The sequence below is a fragment of the Oncorhynchus nerka genome, linkage group LG9a, assembly GCF_034236695.1.
Source record: "Oncorhynchus nerka isolate Pitt River linkage group LG9a, Oner_Uvic_2.0, whole genome shotgun sequence".
Classification (NCBI taxonomy): domain Eukaryota; kingdom Metazoa; phylum Chordata; class Actinopteri; order Salmoniformes; family Salmonidae; genus Oncorhynchus; species Oncorhynchus nerka.
In genome coordinates, this window is record NC_088404.1 from 12584787 (window position 1) to 12610225 (window position 25439).

General features: G+C 38.7%; 2 protein-coding genes across 2 annotated transcripts; both read left to right on the forward strand.

The window, feature by feature from the left end:
• The first annotated feature begins 211 nt into the window (after positions 1-211).
• tnni4b.1 (troponin I4b, tandem duplicate 1) lies at positions 212-4174 on the forward strand. The gene is made up of 6 exons (XM_029643580.2): positions 212-305; positions 829-960; positions 1331-1420; positions 1790-1960; positions 2333-2423; positions 2781-4174. The coding sequence occupies exons 1-5, from the start codon at positions 246-248 to the stop codon at positions 2417-2419; spliced, it is 540 nt and encodes a 179-aa protein (XP_029499440.2). The 5' UTR covers positions 212-245; the 3' UTR covers positions 2420-2423; positions 2781-4174.
• Positions 4175-14019: 9845 nt separating this feature from the next.
• On the forward strand, positions 14020-24804 carry LOC115115103 (troponin I, cardiac muscle-like). The gene is made up of 8 exons (XM_029643583.2): positions 14020-14096; positions 15653-15681; positions 20187-20241; positions 21248-21379; positions 21536-21625; positions 22457-22630; positions 22831-22914; positions 24543-24804. The coding sequence occupies exons 2-7, from the start codon at positions 15671-15673 to the stop codon at positions 22909-22911; spliced, it is 543 nt and encodes a 180-aa protein (XP_029499443.1). The 5' UTR covers positions 14020-14096; positions 15653-15670; the 3' UTR covers positions 22912-22914; positions 24543-24804.
• Positions 24805-25439: the final 635 nt, after the last annotated feature.

A 25439-nucleotide genomic window follows, 5' to 3' on the forward strand; every position in this document is an offset into this window, starting at 1 on the left:
TGGTTCCTCAGGTAACCTGACCGACGGTAGCCATGTCTGAAGGGTGAGTAGTGACTTTAACTTCTCTTTATCCAAAGCTTGGTCAAAATATATGTCATGTACAGTCAATTAACTGCTCTTGTCTTATTGTTGTTTTACCAATGGTGGAAAAAGACCGGTGAGTACTTTGTCCTTTATCCACATCAACACATCTAAAGCAGTTGCTTATATACAGAGGTCACTGGTGTATATTGTCTATAGTGAAAATGTTTTGTCTCTTTCAGAAAAAGACAAAGTATTCGGCAACACGCCGGCTGCTCCTAAAGGTAGGTTTCACTCTCAGGCCTTGCTGTGTTGATGACGGTAGTAGGTCGATGACAGAATTCACAGAAACAAGGAGGCCTTAGTTATCTGCATGTGCCCCTACAATATGGATACACATTGAATCCTGAGTGTTAAAGACTCCAGGTCTTCAGACATGGACCTGCCCTTTGAATCCCTAGGTTGTCCCTTTATTTCAACTTCCTGGCTGCTTATTGGTCCTTCGAGCCGGATAGATGGTTATACATGGAATCAAAAATGGTTCAACCTGAAACCAAAAAGGAACAGCCAAAGTACTATTTAAGGTTCTAGATAGAACCTTTTTTTCTGAGAGTGCAGCTACACCTTTTATTGAGAATGGATTCTAATACATGATAAGCAGTGTTAACTTCAGTTGAAAAGAGATGTTTACCTGTTTACCAAATGCCACATTAAAAGTGATTAACTGTTGGTGTAAAACATAAATCTGTGTCATTCTGTGAGAAGGAAAATTGGCAGGGGTTAACTGCTGCTGTTGTCCTTCCTCAGACCAAACTGCTGAAAAAGGCAGGGATAATGCTGGTGGCTGAGTTTGCGGACAAGAAACGTGAAAGAGAGAGTGCTCTGAATGAGAGAGCCCCACCCCTCAAACTGTCTGGCCTGTCTGTGCAGGAGCTACAGGTAGGCCTTAATATATCTATAATACTTCATGTATCTATAATACTTAATATATCTATAATACTTAATATATCTATAATACTTAATTTATCTATAATTCTTAATATATCTATAATACACCATATATACTATAAAATATATTCCAGCATATCCATCCATATTAGGAGGTGGTTAAATAGGCAGAGAATCCTCCATAAAAATATTTTACTCAACACATCTGCTAATATAGAATTTTTAGAATTGTCTATACACTATAAGTTCTTTCTTTTGCAATTGATTGGCTAAATATTTTAAATAATCTGTAATTTCAATAATATTGTTATCTGTAATGTGTTGTTGGTTGTCTTTTCTACATGATATCATATTTTTGCAGGACCTTTGTAAAGACCTACACAAAAAGATTGATATCGTAGATGAGGCACGATATGACATGGAAATCAAAGTGGGGAAAAATGATTTAGAGGTATGCTATGTTCTCTGTTATTGTGTTTGAGATATTCACCCAACCATAAATCTGTCCACGATGATGACTCATCTTCTAGAATGTATTTTACAGTAATTAAATGATTACATTCCTAGCTATATTAAATAAAAAAGTGATGAGAGTGTACACCCTTGTCTTGTGCCTCCATGAGAAGGAACGTAATTCCTAATAATTAACAGCAATAGCAATTGACTGATTGGACACGTGCTAGATAAACTAAGATTGGACTTTATTAATCCCTTTAAGGGAGAGCCGATCTGATTGCACCAGCCATACAAACAACACCAATAAATACACAACAAAAATATCAGACACTAAAAAGCAGCACATCATCAACGCTGTCCACAGATTAAGTCGCTGACCCAGAAGGTCGATGAGATTAAGGGGTCGAAGAAGCCTACTCTGAAGAGGGTGAAAAAGTCTGCCGCCGACGCCTTGTCGGGAGCCGTGGCCGACACTGGCAAAATGAAGGCTGACTTCACATCCGGCCTCAAGAAAGTCAAGAAGGAAGAGGAGAAGGTTTGTTTGTTTTAAGACAACAATTAGGTCTATGGTTGTCCCAAATGGCACCCTATTCCCTATATAGTGCTCACTGGTAAAAAGTAGTGCACTATATAGGGAATAGGGGTCAAAAGTAGTGCACTATATAGGGAATAGGGGTCAAAAGTAGTGCACTATATAGGGAATATGGGTCAAAAGTAGTGCGCTATATAGGGAATATGGGTCAAAAGTAGTGCGCTATATAGGGAATAGGGGTCAAAAGTAGTGCACTATATATGGAATAGGGTGCCATTTGGGATGCAGCCATAATCTTCCAAGGGTCCACGGAAAACAGAAATCTGATAGTATTTTTCGAATCAAACCTAATAATATGATATCTGGTCTCCTCAGAAAGAAGAGGTGACTGACTGGCGTAAGAATGTGGATGCCATGTCTGGCATGGAGGGCAGAAAGAAGCTGTTTGATGCTGGAAAATAAGCAGGTATTGATTATGATTAGCAACATTAGCTAAATGACACTTTAGGACATGTGTCAAACTAATTCCCCGGAGGGCCGAGTGTCTGCGGGTTTTCACTCTTCCCTTATACTTGACTGAATTACTGAATTAAGGTCACTAATTAGTAAATAGCTCCACTTACTTGGTTGCCTAGGTCTTAATTGAAAGGAAAAACTCGCAGACACTAGGTCCTCCATGGAATGAGTTTGACACCCCTGCTTTAGGACATTGGAAAGTGTCTTTTGCACTTATGATACATTGTCAAGGAGTGCTTAAATACTAACCTTCTTCTTCATGTAATTCTTATTCTCATCTCTAATCTCGATTCTAATATTATTGCAGGGTCATGTTGTACCACCATTAAGAGAGAAGTATGCCAAGACTGTAAGAACCCACAAAGAAGAGAGAGAGGAGGTCAGTTCTAGATGAGATGTGAATTTCATGTTGTGATATGAAATGAATTTTATAAAGAATCATGTCAACCATGTCAATTTTACGTGTGTGTCCCCTGTTTAATGTGATATGAGAGTTTGCTAGTTCACAGGGAATATTGTTGATATTATATATTGTAGATATGTTATAGATAGTTGTGTTATAAATTATGTGTTGATAGAATCAGTTATTTATGATGTATTGGTAGTATCCCTTATGTAAAAACCACATGATTTCAAGTGGAAAATCACATTGTGGTTTTCGAACACTTCACATATGAGGATATTTCACATTAAATTTCACATGGATTTTCACGTGATCACATTATCTTTCACATGTGAACCAATGTGGTTTTGGAACACTTCACGTGTGATTATATTTCACATGAAGTTTCACATGTGGATTCAAATGTTGACTTGTGTATATTTTTCACGTGATATTTCACAGGTGATGATGCCCTGCATACAATAATTTGTCACAAAATAGTTGCAGTGTTTTCAACTTACATATTTGACACACATGATTATATTGTGCATGTTTATTTCAGTGGAGGGGAGGACGGCTCATAATAACAGCTAGAACCATGGAAACCATGTGTTTGATGTTGTTAATACCTTTCCACCTATTCTGCTCCAGCCATTAACACGTGCCCATCCTCCCCAAGTATGGTGCCACCCAACCTCCTGTATGTTTATTTATACAGTAATTATTATTCAACATGTCCTCACCTTCCTGCCACCACCATGTCTGTGTCAATGACTGATTTCACCTGTATTCCTACACGTTGGACTTTAAGTTCATCTTAGCTTTGTATAATACATTCAAGAAAATCTATTATATTTATCATAGTGATTCACCAACATCAGACAACTATACAGAAAACCCTCAAGTTGCTGAAATAAGTCAACTAAATCAATGAGAGAATAATCAGATTAAATGATAACTAAAATCTTAGTTATGCAGAGATGTATTACAGGTAATGAATGTGTAGGGGACTTCTACACATGGTACAAACTTTGTGGTGCAGCAGAAAGATCAGCGTAGCCCAATTCCCAGTTGGGGTCATATTGAAAAGTCTACTAAGTGATCATGTAAAATGTAATCATTTTTCTATTGATGAAAGATTTTTGCACTATTTCAGCTGAGCAGCGTACCATTTACCTTAACCCCCCCTACCATTTCATTACTTCCCTAACAAACAAAAATATGAAAGGTGCAGTTTCACATGTGAAACCATGTATATTACATATAGAGTTCATAATTTAACACCAACTTTGTGAGGAGAATAACATTTTGTGAAATTTGAAATTTGCAGTTCCACATATGAAAAACTTTCACATGTGAAAATTAAATTCAGCATTTTAATGTGAAAAACTTTCACATGTGGAATTGCATTTTCAATGTGAAAATCGAATTTGTCACGGTCTTCATCGTTGACTTCTATTTTAGGATAATATGATGATTTCACTTACCCGAGGTCATTCATTATCCACCTACAAAACATTCTCAGTCCACTCCTTATACGTGTATGTAGAATAAGTACTAACTAAGTGTACGGTCATGTGGGCCACTAGCCTGTTCCGATTCTGTAGAGCAGCATGTATAGCCAACCCTTCTATTGTTGTCATGACATATGAGGCAAGCTGCATTGCATTAAACATCTATCTTACTTTACATTAGTCTTTCCCATCCCTGGTCCTCCAGTACCCCCAACAGTACACATGTTTATTGGGACCCTGGACAAGCACCCCTGATTCAACTGATCCTCAAGCCCTCAATGAGTTGAATGAGGTGTGCTTTTCCAGGGTCACAACAACAATGTGTTGGGGGTACTGGAGGACCTGCATATGTGGAATTGCAAGTTCACATGTAAGAAACATTCACATGTGAAAATTGAATTTGCAGTTTTACATGTGAAAAACGTTCAACTGTTATCACAGGTGTAGTGTCTTGGCATCACATGTTGTCACATTTATTTAACTTGAGATCATGTGAAATTCATGTGTTTTTCCGTAAGGGATTGTAGTTTTGTAGGTGGATGGATAACTGTCAATATCATCTAAATAGATATTTCAGGTCAGAGCCAGGAATGTGATGATATTAACAGTATCTGTACATTATCTGAAAAGATGTATATTTTCAGTTGATTAAGCTAAATAAAAAAAGACGATCGCTACTGAGAGAGTGAAGCCAGGTTATTTTGATGTACAGACTTGCTGTAGCCTACATACATTTAATTTGACTGAATGTACAGACTTGCTGTAGCCTACATACATTTAATTTGACTGAATGTACAGACTTGGTGTAGGCTACATTAAATTTGACTGAATGTACAGAATTGGTGTACACACTGCTACATTTGACTGAATGGTTTAAAAGTGATTTATTTATTTGATATGAATGTAAATGCCACTCCACTATTTAATAAATAGAGCTTGATAGTTTTGCAGTCTGGTGTCTCACTTTTTATTACTATGGAAAGGTGGCTGCTGCGGGTGTTTGACAAGTTCCAGAACAACATCCTCTCATCCCATCTAGGGCTGAACACTGGAGTGTAGTAGGGGACCTGCCATTGGGGACTGGGGGAGTTCTACACTCATGGTATAGTGTTTAGATGTTATATCCTGGTTCGTCAGGACAGTGGGTTTATTTGAGTTGTCCACTCACAGGAGGCCATGACATTTGACTGAGGTCATACAGTAGTTATCATGTTGTCTAGTTATCACATTGTTTAGTTGTCCTATTGTCTAGTTATCCTATTGTCTAGTTATCCTACTGTCTAGTTATCCCAGTGTCTAGTTATGCTATTGTCTAGTTATCCTATTGTCTAGTTATCATATTGTCTAGTTACCCTACTATCTGGTTATCCTATTGTCTAGTTATCATATTGTCTAGTTATCCTATTGTCTAGTTATCCTGGTGTCTAGTTATCATATTGTCTGGTTATCCTATTGTCTAGTTATCATATTGTCTGGTTATCCTATTGTCTAGTTATTCTGGTGTCTAGTTATCCTATTGTCTAGTTATCCTAGTGTCTAGTTATCACATTGCCTAGTTATCATGTTCTCGACCAGTGAAAAGCTCGCTGTTCCAGGTTTTCTTCCTGCAGAGAAAAAGGTAAGTTTGTTTAACATCCGATGTGGCATGGGAGCATGGTCTGAGATCAGATATATGAAGTTAATTATGTATAATTTTATATTCCAATATCAGTTACGTTTGAAGCATTATGTACATGCAGATTCATATTTCTTATACTATATTTAATATTAAAAATGAAATATTGAATATCAATATATATTTTAATATGTCATATTCACAATTGAGTAATGTAGTGCTACCATTGTTATGTAGACACATTCTGGACAAGAAAGATATTTGATTTAAAAAAAAGATGTTTAGATCTTTCAGAAATAGGGGCAGATGTACAGTATGCCTCTCAAAAATATATTTCAAGTCAATTTCTTTGAACAATCTATAGTATTCAGGTATGGCCTGGTGCTAATTGAAAGGCTAAGTGCCTGCGTTTTAGCATACCATGACTTGAATAGTTAACATCTTTAGCTTCAGCTGCATGGGCATCACTCAACCAGAGGCTTGATATGGGAGAAATACACAGGGTTCTGAAGCTGAAACCGTATTCTATTCTACGTGCAGATGCCTTTGGCAATTAGTCCAAAAATAAAGCCATAGTTGATGAGTTGTGGCTACAGACTAATTGATCTGATTCTTAGGTTCAGATATGTGTATACTGTAATTTGTCTTCAATGCAAGGAAAATGTTAGTTATTTTAATCTAATTAAATCTCATCTAAATTGTGGGCGTTTGGCAGTTTTTCAGGAAACTAAAGGATAATCCATCATGTTTGAGGCCTATGATTTTTACGTGTTTTAAAAGGATCTTTTTATTGCACAGAACCTGTTTTATCATTAACTCATTGTTTATTTCTCCATTGTTCTCTACGATCATGTTCTTCACAGACCGGGGCAAAAATCAATTATATCAACCTATCATTTCATCATTTTGTTACACATAATTGCTGAAAAAAAAACATTGTTTTATGGTAAAATTATGTACATTAACTTGTCAGTGATGTCGTGTTAGGTATGTTTAAAAAAACAAACGATGATACAGTATGGAGAAAATAATAAAATAGGAGATAACGAGAATCCTAATTATAACAGACAGTAAACAAAAACAAGAGGTAAACATGATATATAGGGATAATTCAAAAATTCTTAATTAACCTCTATGTTCACGTAGAAAAAAACGAAGATCGCTGCATCCCGCTGACTGGCTCTAAAGCTATTTTCTTCCCCAATCCTGAGTGGTGCAGCGGTCTAAGGCCCTGCATCTCAGTGCTAGAGGCGTCACTACAGACCCTGGTTTGATTCCAGGCTGTATCACAACCGGCCATGATTGGGAGTCTCATAAAGCGGCGCACAACTGGCCCAGCGTCATCCGGGTTTGGACGGGGTAGACCGTCAATGTAAATAAGATAATGTTCTTAACTGACTTGCCTAGTTAAATAAATACTTTAAAAAATCCCAACAGCTATACAAGACACAAACACATTCAAAGAGATCTCAGGAGGCCTAGGAAATCAATTATATTTGTGATAACATGTCTTTATTTGATAGGAGATACTTAGTGGCATAAGTCATGCATTATTATATTATAATTATTAATATTCCTCCTGTTATTTCAGACCAAACTGCTGAAAAAGGCAGGAGTGATGCTGGTAGCTGAGAAAAAGAAGAAGAGGCTCTGAGTGAAAGAGTTCCTCCTCTTAAGTTTTCTGATTTGGCTCTGGTTGACCTAAAGGTATGTCCCAGGGGTCATAGGACAATGGTCATAGGTCACAGGGGTTGATTGACTCAATCAATCATGAGCCTAACTGGAACATAATTGACAGGATGCAATACTTTGCCTGTCATCCTATCTAAGTTCTGCACAGGCACTGTGTAGAGAACTGCACCATAAGATCAATGTTGTAGACGAAGAGAGGTATGACATTACAATGAAGTTGTCCAAGAATGTCAAAGAGGTACTCATTTACATGTATATGTAAACATCTACACACACAAACTCTGTGCAAAACACTACCTTATGCATTAACATTATGAATGCTTTGTATAGGCTAGGGTTTGTTATTTATATACCTAATATACTTTATTATGCTATATTTGCCAAAGATTGAGAATCTGAATCTAAAGATAGTTGAGCTGATGGGTAAAAAGAGACCTACTCTGAAGAGGGTGAGAGTATCAGCTGAAGCCATGATGGAGGCCCTGCTGCCAGCCAATAAATACAATAATCAAATAAGAACTGTCTTATAAATGAGGGATATTTTAAATGATGACACCTATATAGATAGTTAGCTAGCTACTGAAACAGATTGTCGTTTTATATGGCGTTGAAGCTCGTTTGGAGGTTTGTTAACACAGTGTCCAAAGAAGGGCCAGATGTATACAGAATGCCGTCGTCTGCGTAGAGGTGGATCAGAGAATCACCAGCAGCAAGAGCAACATCATTGATATATACAGAGAAAAGTTGGCCCAAGAATTTAACCCTGTGGCACCACCATAGAGACTTCCGGAGGTCCGGACAAGTCAAAAGCCTTGGCCAGGTCGATGAAGATGGCTGCACAGTACTGTCTTTTATCGATGTTGGTTATGATATCGTTTAGGACCTTGTGCGTGGCTGAGGTGCACCCATGACCAGCTCGGAAACCAGATTGCATAGTGGAGAAGGTACGGTGGGATTCGAAATGGTCTGTGATCTGTTTATTAACTTGGCTTTAGAAGATTTTAGAAGGGCAGGGCTGGCTGGATACAGGTCTATAACAGTTTGGGTCTAGAGTGTCTCCCCCTTTAAAGAGGGGGATGACCGTGGCAGCTTTCCAATCTTTGGGGATCTCAGACGATACGAAAGAGAAGTTGAATAGGATAATGAGGGTTGAAGGATGATAAGGGTTGAAGGATGACAGAGGGTTAAAGGATGATGAGGGTTAAAGGATGATGAGGGTTGAAGGATAATGAGGGTTGAAGGATGATGAAGAGTGTATCCATTAGCACCTCTAATGGGAACTTTGCAGTCTAAACAATTACTGTGCGTGGTAGGTAGAGTCCTCTGTGAACAGCTCTATACATACCTGAGATTTTCATCTCTTGAGAAAATAATCAAATGCAGGGGTGTTTTGGTTTAAGCGGCTCTAAAGTTTCAGTCATCGTCCTCTACACCACTGCTTCCCAAAGGAACTTTGTCCCTGGTTCCCTGGTTCTTAGTTTCATAAGTGGATGACTTTTTATTTAATGTATTTCCAAAATGTTAAAAAGTACATAACTGCCGTCTGACTGTATAAATACAGCGCTGTTGGTACCGGGCATTTGATTAGAGAGCGGCGCTATGTTTTGGGGGAATAACACTGCTTGCATCCATCAGCCAGCTAGCTTTTCTTATGACCAGCACTGTCCAGGACTTGGGGAAACGCCTGCGCTCGTAAACTGTCCAGGACGTGGGGAAACGCCTGCGCTCGTAAACCGTCCAGGACTTGGGGAAACGCCTGCTCTCGTAAACTGTCCAGGACTTGGGGAAACGCCTGCGCTCGTAAACTGTCCAGGACTTGGGGAAACGCCTGCTCTCATAAACTGTCCAGGACTTGGGCAAACGCCTGCACTCGTAAACTGTCCAGGACTTGGGGAAACGCCTGCGCTCGTAAACTGTCCAGGACTTGGGGAAACGCCTGCGCTCGTAAACTGTCCAGGACTTGGGGAAACGCCTACTCTCGTAAACTGTCCAGGACTTGGGGAAACGCCTGCGCTCGTAAACTGTCCAGGACTTGGGGAAACGCCTGCTCTCGTAAACTGTCCAGGACTTGGGGAAACGCCTGCGCTCGTAAACTGTCCAGGACTTGGGGAAACGCCTGCGCTCATAAACTGTCCAGGACTTGGGCAAACGCCTGCGCTCGTACGGCAGCGGCATCTACGTGAGACAAAACTTTACCGGCATCATAGCATACGAATCGGTGAATCGTTGTGACATGAAATACGAGTGATGGTGTAATCAATGTGTAATAACTACATATAAAATGAATGAATGTGTTAAATTATTAGGTGACGTGCAGTCATATTTAGGTCCTGATTGGTCAACACGCTCATTTGGCGTGTCAAAGTGTTATTTGACGTGTATCTTTTTTGACACGCAACGACCCAAACGCCGTTTCATACTGTTCTTGTCTATTTACATTCTCTATTATGTAATGTTTCATGTTTTGTGTGGACACCAGGAAGAGTAGATGCTGCTTTTGCAAATGACTCACAAATGACTCACTTACTTACTAATTACTTTGCTTCTTCTGGGTATTATAAAGTATTTTCCTCTAGAGAGTACCTCAGCGATCAGCCAGCGGGTCATTGTATCCACATTCAGTCTCTCTTTATACTTCAAGGTCTCCTCAGAGAACAGTCAGTCAGCCATTATGTTTTTTAACAACGTTTGTAAATCAAAGAAGACATGAGACACATATTAGGATTATTTGACCTTTCCAAACATAGTGACGGTCACAGGGTCAGGGTTGCTATTGTTCAACGATGTGACTCAAAGAGGCCTGCCTGGCCACAGGCCCGAGAGGACGCCATTCCTTCACTCACATACCCGTAGAGACAGGCTGCGTAATAAAGATGTTGTGATTGACAATAGACACGTGGGGTTGTGTACCAGGAGTTTAGTTTAGTGTTGTGTGGGGCCAGGAGTCTATCCTGACCATGTGACCTGACCAGGTAAAACTACGGATCGCACTCAATGGACATCTTTTAAGAAGATCTACCAAAAAAATAGTATTGAACCACTGAAAAAAGTGGTCCAATACCACAGTATATTTGCTGACTACTATGCTGACAGGATACTCATTTTCATTAGGCGCCACCTACTGTAACTGATAGGCTGTTTCACAGAGACATAAATATACAGGATATCAGAGACATGATAAATATACAGGACATCAGAGACATGATAAATATACAGGACATCAGAGACATGATAAATATACAGGACATCAGAGACATGATAAATATACAAGATATAGACATGATAATATACAGGATATCAAAGAGATGATAAATATACAGGACATCAGAGACATGATAAATATACAGGACATCAGAGACATGATAAATATACAAGATATAGACATGATAATATACAGGATATCAAAGACATGATAATATACAGGATATCAAAGACATGATAAATATACAGGATATCAAAGACATGATACATATACAGGATATCAGAGACATGATAAATATACAGGACATCAGAGAAATGATAAATATACAGGACATCAAAGACATGATAAATGTAGAGGACATCAGAGACATGATAAATATACAGGATATCAAAGACCTGATAAATATACAGGATATCAGAGACATGATAAATATACAAGATATAGACATGATAATATACAGGACATCAGAGATATGATAAATATACAGGATATCAAAGACATGATAAATGTAGAGGACATCAGAGAAATGATAAATATACAGGACATCAAAGACATGATAAATATACAGGATATCAGAGACATGATAAATATACAGGATATCAAAGACCTGATAAATGTAGAGGATATCAAAGACATGATAAATATAAAGAATATCAAAGGCCTGATAAATGTGGAGGATATCAAAGACCTGCTAAATGTGGAGGATATCAAAGACCTGATACATGTGGAGGATATCAAAGACCTGATAAATGTGGAGGATATCAAAGGCCTGATAAATGTGGAGGATATCAAAGACCTGATAAATGTGGAGGATATCAAAGACCTGATAAATGTGGAGGATATCAAAGACATGATAAATATAAAGAATATCAAAGACCTGATAAATGTGGAGGATATCAAAGACCTGATAAAGGTGGAGGATGTCAATGACCTGATAAATGTGGAGGATATCAAAGACCTGATAAATGTGGAGGATATCAAAGACCTGATACATGTGGAGGATATCAAAGACATGATAAATATAAAGAATATCAAAGACCTGATAAATGTGGAGGATATCAAAGACATGATAAATATAAAGAATATCAAAGACCTGATAAATGTGAGATTCTCATCACAAAATTGTCCAAGTTCAACTTTTCCCCTGATGCCTTGAGATGGAGGAAATCATACCTTGAAGGCAGAACTCAGTTGTGTCAGAGAGAGCAATGAGCTGTCGCCCACTCTTAGCTATGATGTGGGCATGCCCCAAGGGTCAATACTGGGGCCCCTCCTGTTCAGCCTGTACATTAATGATCTGCCTTCTGTCTGTACTGGGTCTGAAGTTCAAATGTATGCAGATGATACAGTGATATACGTCCATGCAAAGAGCAAACAACAAGCTGCACAGGAACTCACTACTGTAATGGTCCAGGTTACAAAGTGGCTCAGTGACTCGTGTTTGCATCTCAATGTGAAAAAAACTGTTTGCATGTTCTTCACAAAGAGGGCAACAGATGCTACTGAGCCAGATGTCTATGTGTCAGGGGAGAAGCTCCAGGTGGTATCTGATTTTAAGTACCTTGGCATCATACTTAATTCCAACCTCTCTTTTAAAAAGCACGTGAAAAAGGTCATTCAAATAACCAAATTCAACCTAGCTAATTTCCGATTTATACGAAATTGTTTGACTACAGCGGTAGCAAAACTGTAAACTTGGTCCAAACATTTCAAACAACGTTCCTAATCCAACCTAAGGTTTCCTAAAACATAAATAATCTATACAATTTAAGGCGGGATAAACTGTTTCCAATACCGGATAAAAACAACGTGAAGCGTTCACTCGCACCAAAATACTAGAGACCTTCAGAGTGACACTTACAAAGAACAGCCATACTTCTTAATTTCTCAAAAGAAAAACATCAAACAATTTCTAAAGACTGTTGACATCTAGTGGAAGCCATAGGAACTGCAACCAGGTTCCCATTAAATAGTGCTTCCCATAGAAAAACATTGGGAAATACTATAACCTCAATTGTTTTTTTCCCTGGATGGTTTGTCCCGGGGGTTTCACCTGCCAAATAGGTTCTGTTATACTCACAGACATTATTTGAACAGTTTCAGAAACTTTAGAGTGTTTTCTATCCACATCTATGAATTATATGCATATCCTAGCTTCTGGGCCAGAGTAACAGGCAGTTTATTTTGGGCACGCTTTTCGTCCAGACGTGAAAATACAGCCCCTATCCCTAAGAAGTTTTAACAGCTTCTACCCACAAGCCATAAGACTGTTGAACAACTAATCAAATGGCCACTCTGACTATTAACATTGTCCCCCCCCCCTCCCTTTGTTTTTACACTGATGCTACTCGCTGTTTATTATCTATGCATAGTCACTTTACCCCTACTTACATTTACATTTACATTTAAGTCATTTAGCAGACGCTCTTATCCAGAGCGACTTACAAATTGGTGCGTTCACCTTAAGACATCCAGTGGAACAGCCACTTTACAATAGTGCATCTAAATCTTTTAAGGGGGGGGGGGTGAGAAGGATTACTTTATCCTATCCTAGGTATTCCTTACTTACATGTACAAATGACCTCGACTAACCTGTACCCCCACACATTGACTCGGTACCGGTAGCCCTTGCATATAACCTTGTTATTGTTATTTTATTGTGTTACTTTTTAAATTTTTAATTTACTTTAGTTTATTTCAACTCTATTTCTTGAACTGCATTGTTGGTTAAGGGCTGGTCAGTAAACTTTTCACGGTAAGGTTTGTTGTATTTCGGCACATGTGACAAATACAATTTGATTGGATTTGGTTGGATTTGATTGCCTAGAGTTGCCCTGAGACAAGTTGGTAGACTCCTATGGCAACTAACCATAGGATGCTGTAGGAGTCTACAGACACGCCACAAGGGAAGGTTTTAGAGGGGCTCTAACAATAAATGTTTCATGTTAACTTGCCACCAATGGGTGGCGTCAGAACCACGCGACAGACAGACAGTGTACTGCCCAAACATCCAAGTCCATATAAGTTGTTTTATTGCAGCCCTTTCCTGCCTGAATAATGTTTGTAAACGTCAGCAGGAGAGTGGCTTGGACAGAGAGCAGTCTATTTTAGTGAGCCATTCACACAGGGGTTAGAAACTATAAATCTGAATGATTTCCCCCCTATCCTCTCTCAGTCCCTCACTCTCTCCCTCTCTCAGCCTTTTCTACATCTTAAAGGTAGGGTACCTCTCAATGACCACTTTGGCTTGATATTAAGGAACTTAGTTTTTTATATTTCATCTTCTGTGTAGAATACATGTATTATATTGTAGGTACACTATGAATGCAGGAAGAGTGTTGAGGAGGCAGAGGAAAACAGTATGGGAATGTGTGATTTTTCAGTATAGGTGAATTAGATTTATTTCTGGAGGGTCTGCCGGAATTCAGATATGAAATTGATGATATGATGACACATTGTATTAATATTTTGCCATAGACTGCAAGATAGTGTTAATTAGTTCACATGCCTTTAAATTAGTGGGCTATGGATTACACTGACACCTATGCAGAGACTCTTGTCAGTTACAGAGATAAACGTTAGCTCCTCACATTGTACATTTTATATTTTCAACTAAATGTTTTACAATATTTATATTTTAACTATTTAAATATAACATTTAGGCACATTGTTTCTACTCTGCTTTTTACTTGGGAGCAAAAAAGAAACCAGCACAGCCTTTGAAATTGGGATTGAACTGTAAAATGTGTTGTAATGGTTTGTCATTTGGGTGTTACACGCTCTGACATTTTCCCAGAATATAATGATATGTGATATATAATAATATCTCGAAGTTTCTTTGTGTGAAATGTTGACCTTTGGAATCAGGTCATGTGAGCTGCAAATAACAATAACCCCATACTGCCTCACATACTGTACCCAATTCAAATGTGCTACAATAAAATAACTCCCTTCGTCAAGTCTGGACTGAGGCCTCTTTTGGATTTGGACACACCAGTGGTGCACAATAAATTATCTAAAGAGAGGTTTAATGAGGCAGCACATGCTCTGAGTACGTGACATAGCTGACCCAAAGACCATACAACCAGTCATCAAACCCCATCCTCAGCATTGGCAACAGCTCAATTGATGCAGAAGTGAAAGATACAGTCATTGAATTGTATTTCCAATACATTTTACAACCACATTAATAACATAGTATATAAATAAAGGAAAATTGTTCCCACATTAAAAAAACAAAATCATCAATGGATACAAATGTACAGTACATAAAATGTAAAGTACATAAAAATGTACAGTACATACAAATGTAAAGTACATACAAATGTAAAGTACATACAAATGTACAGTACATACACATGTAAAGTACATACAAATGTAAAGTACATACAAATGTAAAGTACATAAAAATGTACAGTACATACACATGTAAAGTACATACAAATGTAAAGTACATAAAAATGTACAGTACATACAAATGTAAAGTACATACAAATGTAAAGTACATAAAAATGTACAGTACATACAAATGTAAAGTACATACAAATGTACAGTAGATAAAATGTAAAGTACATACAAATGTAAAGTACATAAAAATGTAAAGTACATAAAAATGTAAAGTACATAAAAATGTGAAGTACATCAAATGTACAGAACATAAAATGTAAAGTACATACAAATGTACAGAACAGAACATAAGCCTGAATGTTCGGTTTACTGTTTTTCTTTTCACCTGGGGTAAAAATGCTAACTCCTTTCTCTATCTAAATTTCAGTAAGATAAGCAGGAAAACATGGCAGACGCGTAAGTATTCATGTTCACTGTGTGTATCAAGGTTATTATAGTAAACTAAAACTGAAACTAAAACGAAAACTAATCATGAAAAAACTATTTAGTCAACTGAAATAAAATTATTAACAAACCCATTTGAAAAATATACTAAACAATAAAATTTGACTCCAAATCAAACAAAAATAAACATTAATTATGTTCAATTTTAGTTTTTGGGGGGTCGAAAAGCGAGTGGGGTTTTTCAATGGGGTTTTAAAGCTTTTTAATTTTTTAAAAAACTTCTAATGGGGTTTTCAAGCTTCTGAATCTGGCAGATCACATTGAGATTTAGTTTAGTTTAGACTCACAAGATGATGTTGCCAATAGCAGCACCGTTGATATTTGGTATTTTTGAGTTGGAAAGCTAAAGCAACCGACTCTAGACAAAAGTCGAGGAGTGAAGCCGGGGGAGGTGCATCTGCCACAGTCGAAAGTTGGAAACTAATGTGGTTTTCTAACAAGGCTCAGATCCACATGGCAGTATTGCCATTGTTTAGAAACATACTTTTAATAATATGTGTGTACACATTATAAAATGAATTTGTGATAGAGAGCCTCAAATATCACATATCACAATGCATATATACAGTGCATTCGGAAAATATTCAGACCCCTTCACTTTTTCCACATTTTGTTATGTTACAGCCTTATTCTAAAATGGATAACATTGTATTTCCCCCCCTCATCAATCTACACACAATACCTCATTAAGACAAAGCAAAAACAGGTTTTTAGAAATTTATTACGAATATAAAACTGAAATATCACATTTACATAAGTATTTAGACTCTTTACTCGGTACTTTGTTGAAGCACTTTTGGCAGCGATTACAGCCTCGAGTTTTCTTGGGTATGACGCTACAAGCTTGGCACACCTGTATTTGGGGAGTTTCTCCCATTCTTCTCAAGGTCTTGTCAAGCTCTGTCAGGTTGGATGGGGAGCGTTGCTGCACAGCTTTTTTCAAAGATCTGGTTTAAGTCCGGGTTCTGGCTGGGCCACTCAAGGACATTAAGAAACTTGTCCGAAAGCCGCTCCTGCGTTGTCTTGGCTGTGTGCTTAGGGTCGTTGTCCTGTTGGAAGGTGAACCTTCGCCCCAGTCTGAGATCCTGAGGACTCTGGATCCTGACCAGTTTCCCAGTCCATGCCACTGAACAATATCCCCACAGCATGATGCTGCCACCACCGTGCCTCACCATAGGGATGGTATTGGCCAGGAGATGAGTGGTGTCTGGTTTCCTCCAGATGTGACGCTTGGCATTCAGGTCAAAGAGTTACATCTGGTTTCATCAGACATCTCATGGTCTGAGAGTCCTTTAGATGGCTTTTGGCAAACTGAAAGCGGTCTGTCATGTGCCTTTAACTGAAGAGTGGCTTCCGTCTGGCCACTCTACCATAACAGCCTGATTGGTGGAGTGCTGCAGAGATGGTTGTCTTTCTGGAAGGTTCTCCCATATCCACAGAGGAACTCTGGAGAGAGAGACCATTGGGTTCTTGGTCACCCCCCTGACCAAGCCCCTCTCCCCCGATTACTCCGTTTGGCCGGGCGGCCAGCTCTAGGAAGAGTCTTGGTGGTCCAAAACTTCTTCCATTTAAGAATGATGGAGGCCACTGTGTTATTGGGGACTTCAATGCTGTAGAAATGTTTTGGTACCCTTCCCCAGATCTGTGCCTCGACCAAATCCTGTCTCTGAATTCTCTACGGAGAATTCCTTGGACCTCATGGCTTAGTCATTATGGGATATTGTATGTAGATTGATAATCATTTGTATTTATTTTAGAAAAAGGCCTGTTTCAGTCATGTCTTTGGTCACGTTCGCATGGTCATGACCTCTGATCACATGATTTTTTGGAAAGATCATGCATTCGATCTGGAGGCGCTATTGTCAGAAAATGTGTATTCCCAGAAAGCAAAACACTTTGAAAGGCGTGACCAACAATGGTCACCGAGTTGGAGATCAGACCACTGAGGAGACCCGAAGCGGTTCCACGGAGATGAGAGAGAGAGAGAAAACAAATTAAATACAGTTGTGATGGAAACTAAGAAATCCCTAGATTAGTTTATAGTCAGAGTGAGGGTTTTGGATCAATGTTACCTGGGGGATCTGTTTGAAGTCACAAGGAGTATGATGGATAATTTGGGTGAGGTGGCGTCGGCAAGAGTCACAAGAGCTGGTTTTATTCCTATTTTTTGTGTGTCCGCGGAACAGAAGAAGCGTGCTTTGAGCCTCAAAAATATTTTGGAGTGGAATGTTTTGTGCATGGAATTCCTGAAGCAGGTTGCCTGTCAAGGGGGTTATTTCTGGGGTTCCGCATGAAGTGGATGGGACAGCAGGGTAGCCTAGTGGTTAGAGCATTGTACTAGTAACCGAAAGGTTGCAAGTTTAAATCCCCGAGCTGACAAGGTACATATCTGTTGTTCTGCCCCTGAACAGGCAGTTAACCCACTGTTCCTAGGCCGTCATTGAAAATAAGAATTTGTTCTTAACTGACTTGCCTAGTTAAATAAAGGTCAAATAAAATGAAAAAATATACCTGAGAAAGTAGGTGAAGTGATTGATGTCGACTGACCTGTATGGTGGAAGTATGGAAACTCACTCCGTCCATATTATAGTTTCTTGATGAGTCTCTTCCTTCTCATGTAAAGCTAGGCTATGAGATACCATGTAATATTCCGAGTGGTGCAGTGCTCAGTGCTAGAGGCGTCACTACAGACCTGGTTCGATGCCAGACTGTATCACAACCGGCCGTGATCGGGAGCCCCATAGGGAGGCACACAATTGGCCCAGCTTCGTCCGGGATGGGGTGGGGGGGGGGGGGGGGGGGTGGTTTGGCTGAGGTAGGCCGTCATTGTAAAATAACAATATGTTCTTAACTGACTTGCCTAGTTAAATAAAGGAGAAATACATGTTTTTTTTTAAAGTACGACCCAGTAGTACTGTTTACTTCATGCATCTACATCATCTCGCTGAGTCATCTCGCTGAGTCATCTCGCTGAGTCATCTCGCTGAGTCTACCTTTAAAGCTGAAATCCTCAACCGTGAAACAGCCATGTCCATTTGCAATATTACAACAACAAAGTTACAGCAAACAACCAAAAGTTTTTTCCTCCTCAGACATCATTGTACGGATGATAGAAGAGCGCAATATGTAATGCCATTTTTTTTTACCATGCTGCGCGACGTCTCAGCAGTGTTGCCAACTCCTCAGTAAGGAAAGTTGGCCATGTGCATGTAATTGTGATGGACGCTGTAACAGAGAGGAATAACGTTGTGGTAGAGACAAAACATGTGTAAAAAAAAACACCCTAAATATGTTTAGAACTACAAATTAACTTTCTTCTGTCGATTCTTGTTTTTTTATGTTACAATTCCAACCCTCCTCCTTTATCCGGGCTTGGGACCGGCTAAAGTGACCAAAAAGAGACACTCTGGCGGAGTTACTTATTTTTTATTTTATTTTTTTGTTTTTTTGTTTAGTTTTCTTAATTTGTTTTTGTTTTTAACCTTATGGTCCACTTAGGAGCCTACAACAAGTCACAGTAAAACAAACATATTTTTTTGTTGTATACAATCTACATTAACAATCTAAATGGACCAAAAAGAGACAATAGAAAAAACTGTCAATGGCAATGTGAGAAAATGATAGTAACTAGTCTGGCCCTAGTTCAGGTTTAAATTATTATTATTATTTTTTAATGTAAGCCAGGGCGGGATCAGTCAGCGGCGGCTTCCCACATGCGCGATTCATTTGCAGTCTGGAGGAGGAGGGGTGAACATCTCCTGCTCTGACTGCAGCTGGGAGGGACTGCTGCGCGAGGACTGGGCCGCCTGTGAGGGCTTTGGGACCGGGGTGGGGCCCACAGGCAGCACCTGCTGCTCATTGAGAAGAGTAAGAACGATACGTGCTTTCACGTCAGAGTCTCCAAAAGTCTCCAATAACAGCAGAAAAAGTTGCTAGATTTGTCACTAGTCACTTTTTTGAAAATGTGTCGCTAGAGGGGTAAAATATAGTGACATTGTCGTTAAGTTGGCAACACTGCTCCTCAGCTCGGCAACAAAAACAATAAAACTGTAGTGGGGCGACCATGGCGCTGCTTTCGACTACTGTGGGATCCATCTTTAAACCTAACCTAACCTAACCGATAACTTGACCCATCACTTTATGTGTTACTGCCCCCCTGTGGCAAAAAGTGACCCCCAAAAACAAACCACACAAACATACATGGCTCCTCTCACACATAGGTTACTTTCTGTCGCTAACAGTAAAACTAAAACTAAATCATATAAAAATGTAATATAAATGTTTTATAAATGGTAAAGTGGATCTGAATTTGTAATACAAATCTTAAAACTAATAGAAATAAAAATGAATATAAAAACACAGAAGTATAATAACCTTGGTGAGTATTTTAATAATGAACCACATGTAAATGACAGGTTAGCACATTGAAATGTTATCTCCCCCTCCTAATGACACAGACCAAAACCAAAAGAAAAGTCCAAGATCTCCTCAGCCCGACGGTTGGGTTTGAAGGTGAGCGTTGCATCCCATTGTCAACACAAGAAACAAACAAGTTGTCTTACATTTGCGACATGAATGTTATATAAACAGAAAGCATGCCATAATGTGTAGCTCATGAACCCTGACCTCTTGTGACCCTTTTTAACATCTTTTGGATGTTAATGCTCCTATAGATCAGATTGCTGACTCTAGCTTTATGCTCCTTCCTAAAGATCAGTAGTTACCAGATTGCTGATTGTAGCTTTATTCTCCTGTAGATCAGATTGCTGACTAGAGCTTTATTCTCCTGTAGATCAGATTGTTGACTGTAGCTTTATTCTCCTGTAGATCAGATTGCTGACTAGCTTTATGCTCCTTCCTAAAGATCAGTAGTTACCAGATTGCTGATTGTAGCTTTATTCTCCTGTAGATCAGATTGCTGACTGTAGCTTTATTATCCTGTAGATCAGATTGCTGATTGTAGCTTTATTCTCCTATAGATCAGATTGCTGACTGTAGCTTTATTCTCCTGTAGATCAGATTGCTGACTGTAGCTTTATTCTCCTGTAGATCAGATTGCTGACTGTAGCTTTATTCTCCTATATATCAGATTGCTGACTGTAGCTTTATTCTCCTGTAGATCAGATTTCTGACTCTAGCTTTATGCTCCTTCCTAAAGATCAGTAGTTATCAGATTGCTGACTGGAGCTTTATTCTCCTGTAGATCAGATCGCTGATTGTAGCTTTATTCACCTATAGATCAGATTGCTGATTGTAGCTTTGTTCTCCTGTAGATCAGATTGCTGACTGTAGCTTTATTCTCCTGTAGATCAGATTGCTGACTGTAGCTTTATTCTCCCATAGATCAGATTGCTGATTGTAGCTTTATTCTCCTGTAGATCAGATTGCTGATTGTAGCTTTATTCTCCTATAGATCAGATTGCTGATTGTAGCTTTATTCTCCTATAGATCAGATTGCTGATTGTAGCTTTATTCTCCTATAGATCAGATTGCTGATTGTAGCTTTATCCTCCTATAGATCAGATTGCTGATTGTAGCTGGCCAGATGCTAGAGGTTGAGGTGGAGGAGAAGAAGAGAGAAAGAGATGAAGCTCTGGCTGAGAGAGTCCCTCCTCTCAAACTGTCTGGCTTGTCTGTGGAGGAGCTCCAGGTATACACATTGTATAAACAAACTGTTATGAGTGCATTTATAATGCCATATAAGCCGGGCATAATGCGTTATAATGCACAACGCAGTTGAAATTCCTTACAGAAAGTGTAACAAAATAAAATATGATAAATGAGCTGTTTTTTGCTCTCTCGGCAGGATTTGTGCAGAGATCTGCACCATAAGATCGATGTGGTAGATGAGGAGCGATATGACGTGGGACTCAAAGTTACCAAAAATGACAAGGAGGTAGGATACCCCAAAATAATTTGTAGAAAACAAATCATTCCAGAGGGAAATGACAAAAGATAGTTGAAATGTTTTATAGATTATTGTATGTAAGGTATAGAATTGCTCCTGTGATATCATAAAAGGATTGCATTATTCCCCTAACATTTAAATCACTTCTACTTCTATCAGTCCAACATGCACCTTTTTTGAATGGTTGGACTGTACATTTGAAGTTGAAACTGTTAAAACACTGCCTCCCGGTGGTTTTAAGTTTAAAACATACATTTAGAGCGAAAGTCAGCCACAGTACATACTAGTTACTCTACAACTGGGAGGACTAAGTGTGCAAATTGGACTGATAGAAATATAGGCCCTGGTCCAAAGTAGTACGCTATAAAGGGAAAAGAGTCCCGTTTGGGACGTAGACGATGTCAATGGTCACATGTGCGACCCTTTGTTGTACCTCAAAAGTAGCTCAAATCCTGCTTACTGTGACTGTGATATGTGGCTGCTTCTCTCAGCTACTCTACGAGAAAAATAAACTCAAACATTTTTCATCGGTCCACTGTTGATACAATCCCAAAATGTTTTGCATGTCAGCAGTCAAGTTGTCAAGATATTGGACTTTCAAGAAGCAAAGTGTCACTTGTCACATAATCATCATGATATGGTAAGTGACACATCTTGAAAACTTGACTGATGACATGCCAAACATTTTGGGACTGTATCAACAGTGGACTAAGGATTTTTCCTTTAGGATGAACGCACTACCTATAAGTCACTCTGGATAAGAGCATCTACTAAATGTCTAAAATGTAAAAATGTCCTTTGTTCTTTGTGCTCTGCCAGATCCATGATTTAGGACTAAAGATCATTGAGCTGCAGAGCAAATTCAAGAAGCCAAACCTGAGGAGGGTGAAGATCTCAGCTGAAGCCATGCTCAGTGTTCTGCTTGGCTCCAAGCATAAGGAGACCATCGACTTCAAGTCCAACCTCAAGACAGTCAAGAAACCAGAGGAGAAGGTCAGACTGGTGCATGCCCGTTGTACTTCACCTGCAAGATGTCTACTTGCTTTTACATGTTATTTAGCTACTCTTACAGGCGGTTGAAATCTGAGAACCTCTTCATCTCTCGGACAAATTATGAACTTGTTGTTTATTCTCAAAGTAGTTTGTTTTCAATGATCGATTTAGTGTAGATAATACTTTTCTGGTCCTCCCAGAAAGAAGAGGTCACCGACTGGCGTCAAAATGTGGATGCCATGTCTGGCATGGAGGGCAGAAAGAAGATGTTTGACGCTTGAAAGGTACACAAAACATTATCTGTACTGAGAAGATCAGCATTCAACCTGCAGAGCCTTCAGAATGCATTCATACCCCTTTTGTTGTGTTACAGCCTGAATTTAAAATGGATTCAACATGTTTCTGGCCCATCTACGCACAATACCCCATAATGACAAAGTCAAAACGTGTTTTTAGACATTTTTGCAAATTTCTTGAAAATGAAATACCGAATTATCTCATTTACATCCGTAATCCCACCCCTGAGTGAATTCATGTTAGAATTACCTTTGACAGCGATTACAGATGTCAGTCTTTCTGGGTTAGTCTCTAATCTTTGCACACCTGGATTGTACAATATTTGCAGATTCTTCCTTTTAAAATTCTTCAAGATCAGTCAAGTTGGTTATTGATCATTGCTAGACAGACATTTTTAAGTCAAAACTGTAACTAGGCCACTCAGGAACATTCAGTGTCGTCTTCGTAAGCAACTCCAGTGTGTATTTGGCTTTGTATTTTAGGTTATTGTCCTTCTGAAAGGTGAATCCATCTCCCAGTGTCTGTTGGAAAGCAGACTGAACAAGATTTAACTCTAAAAACGTTCCTGTGCTTTAGCTTATTACGTTTATTTTTATCCCCCCAAACAACTCCCTAGTCCTTGCCAATGACAAACATACCCATAACATGATGCAGCCATGATTGGAAAATATGAAGTATGGTACTCAATGATGTGTTGATTTGAATTTGTCCCAAACATGACGCTTTGTATTCAGGACAATAAAGGACATTTCTTAGTTTTACCTTAGTTAAATTTCTCAGTTTTACCTTAGTGCCTTGTTGCAAACAGGATGCATATTTTGGGAATTTTTGCATTCTGTACAGGCTTCCTTCTTTTCCCTCTGTCAATTAGGTTAGTATTGTGGAGTAACTACAATGCAGTTGACCCATCCTCAGTGTTCTCCAATCACGGCCATTAAACTCTGTAACTGTTTTAAAATCACCATTGGTCTCATGGTGAAATCCCTAAGCGGTTTCCTTCCCCTCAGGCAACTAAGTTAGGAAGGAAGCCTGTATCTTTGTAATGACTGGGTATATTGATACACCATCCATAGGGTAATTCATAACTTTACCATGCTCAAAGAGATATTCAATATCTGCATTTACATTTATTTTATTTAAAAAAAAATCTAAAGTATCAATAGGTGCCCTTCTTTGTGAGGCGTTGGAAAATCTCCATGGTCTTTGTGGTTGAATTTGTTTGAAATTCACTGCTCAACTGATACAGTTATCTGTATGTGTGTACATAGTACAGAGATGAGGTAGGCATTCAAAAATCATGTTAAACACTATACTGCACACAGAGTCCATGCAACTAATTATGTGACTTGTTAAACACATTTGTACTCCTGATTTTATTTAGGCTTGCCATAACAAAAGGTGTTATTTATTCAAGACATTTTAGATTTTCCTTTTTAATGAATTAATTTCAAAACGATTCTAAAAACATAATTCCACTTTGCCATTATGGGGATTTATAATTCCACATATGACATACAATCTCACTTTAATCCATTTTACATTCAGGCTGTAGCACAAAACAATTTGTATAAAGTCAAGGAGTGTGAATACTTACATAATACATCATGTTTTGCAGATGAGTGATGATTATCACGTCATCCTCCAACGATGGCTTTGATGATTGAAGATAAAAGACCATGCGACAGAGAGGGCAACTGAAGGTATGAAGAATAACTGTAGGAGATAACTGAGGGAACACATGGAGAAGAAAAATAAATAAATACAAAACATTTGTTCTTTTTTGTACGTGAAATAAAGGTTTTTTGATTTAAATGACTGTATGAGAATGTTGAAGGGAAAACAGATAGTGTGTGTACAATAAACGTAATATTAGTGTGTTTGAGCAAATGCATTTCCTTATTTTCAATCCTTTTTTATTTGTAGTATTCCAAGTGCAGTTTCTTGTTTGGAGACCAATATTATCCTCAACTGCCTGATGATGGCAGTGTTAGCTTGAGGTCGGAGAACGTTGCTTCCACCCACTAACGTTGCTATTTTTCCCTATTATTGGTTGTCTACTGTACAAATGTACTATTGAATGTCTATATACACCCCATCAAGAATTACTTGTTTCAAAACTGATACCAATTAAATCAACTTTTAACTCAATTGTAAAACAACTGCTCGTGAAATGATTATGGGGGCATTATGGATTGCTGTGGTAGGGATTTGTGAAATGATTATGGGGGCATTATGGATTGCTGTGGTAGGGATTTGTGAAATGATTATGGGGGCATTATGGATTGCTGTGGTAGGGATTGGGATTCAACCATTTATTTTATTTGAGAGGGCTAGTCAAACAACGGAAGACAGGACAGTACTCTTAATATACGCTCTGTATTTAGGAAGTAAATACTCTGGATATCCATTGGCTTGGGGTGTATATTGTACATTTATTGCCCATTTGTGCAAAATATATATTTTTTTTAGACAGAGGTGCACTACCGGTAAAATGTTTTAGAACACCTACTCA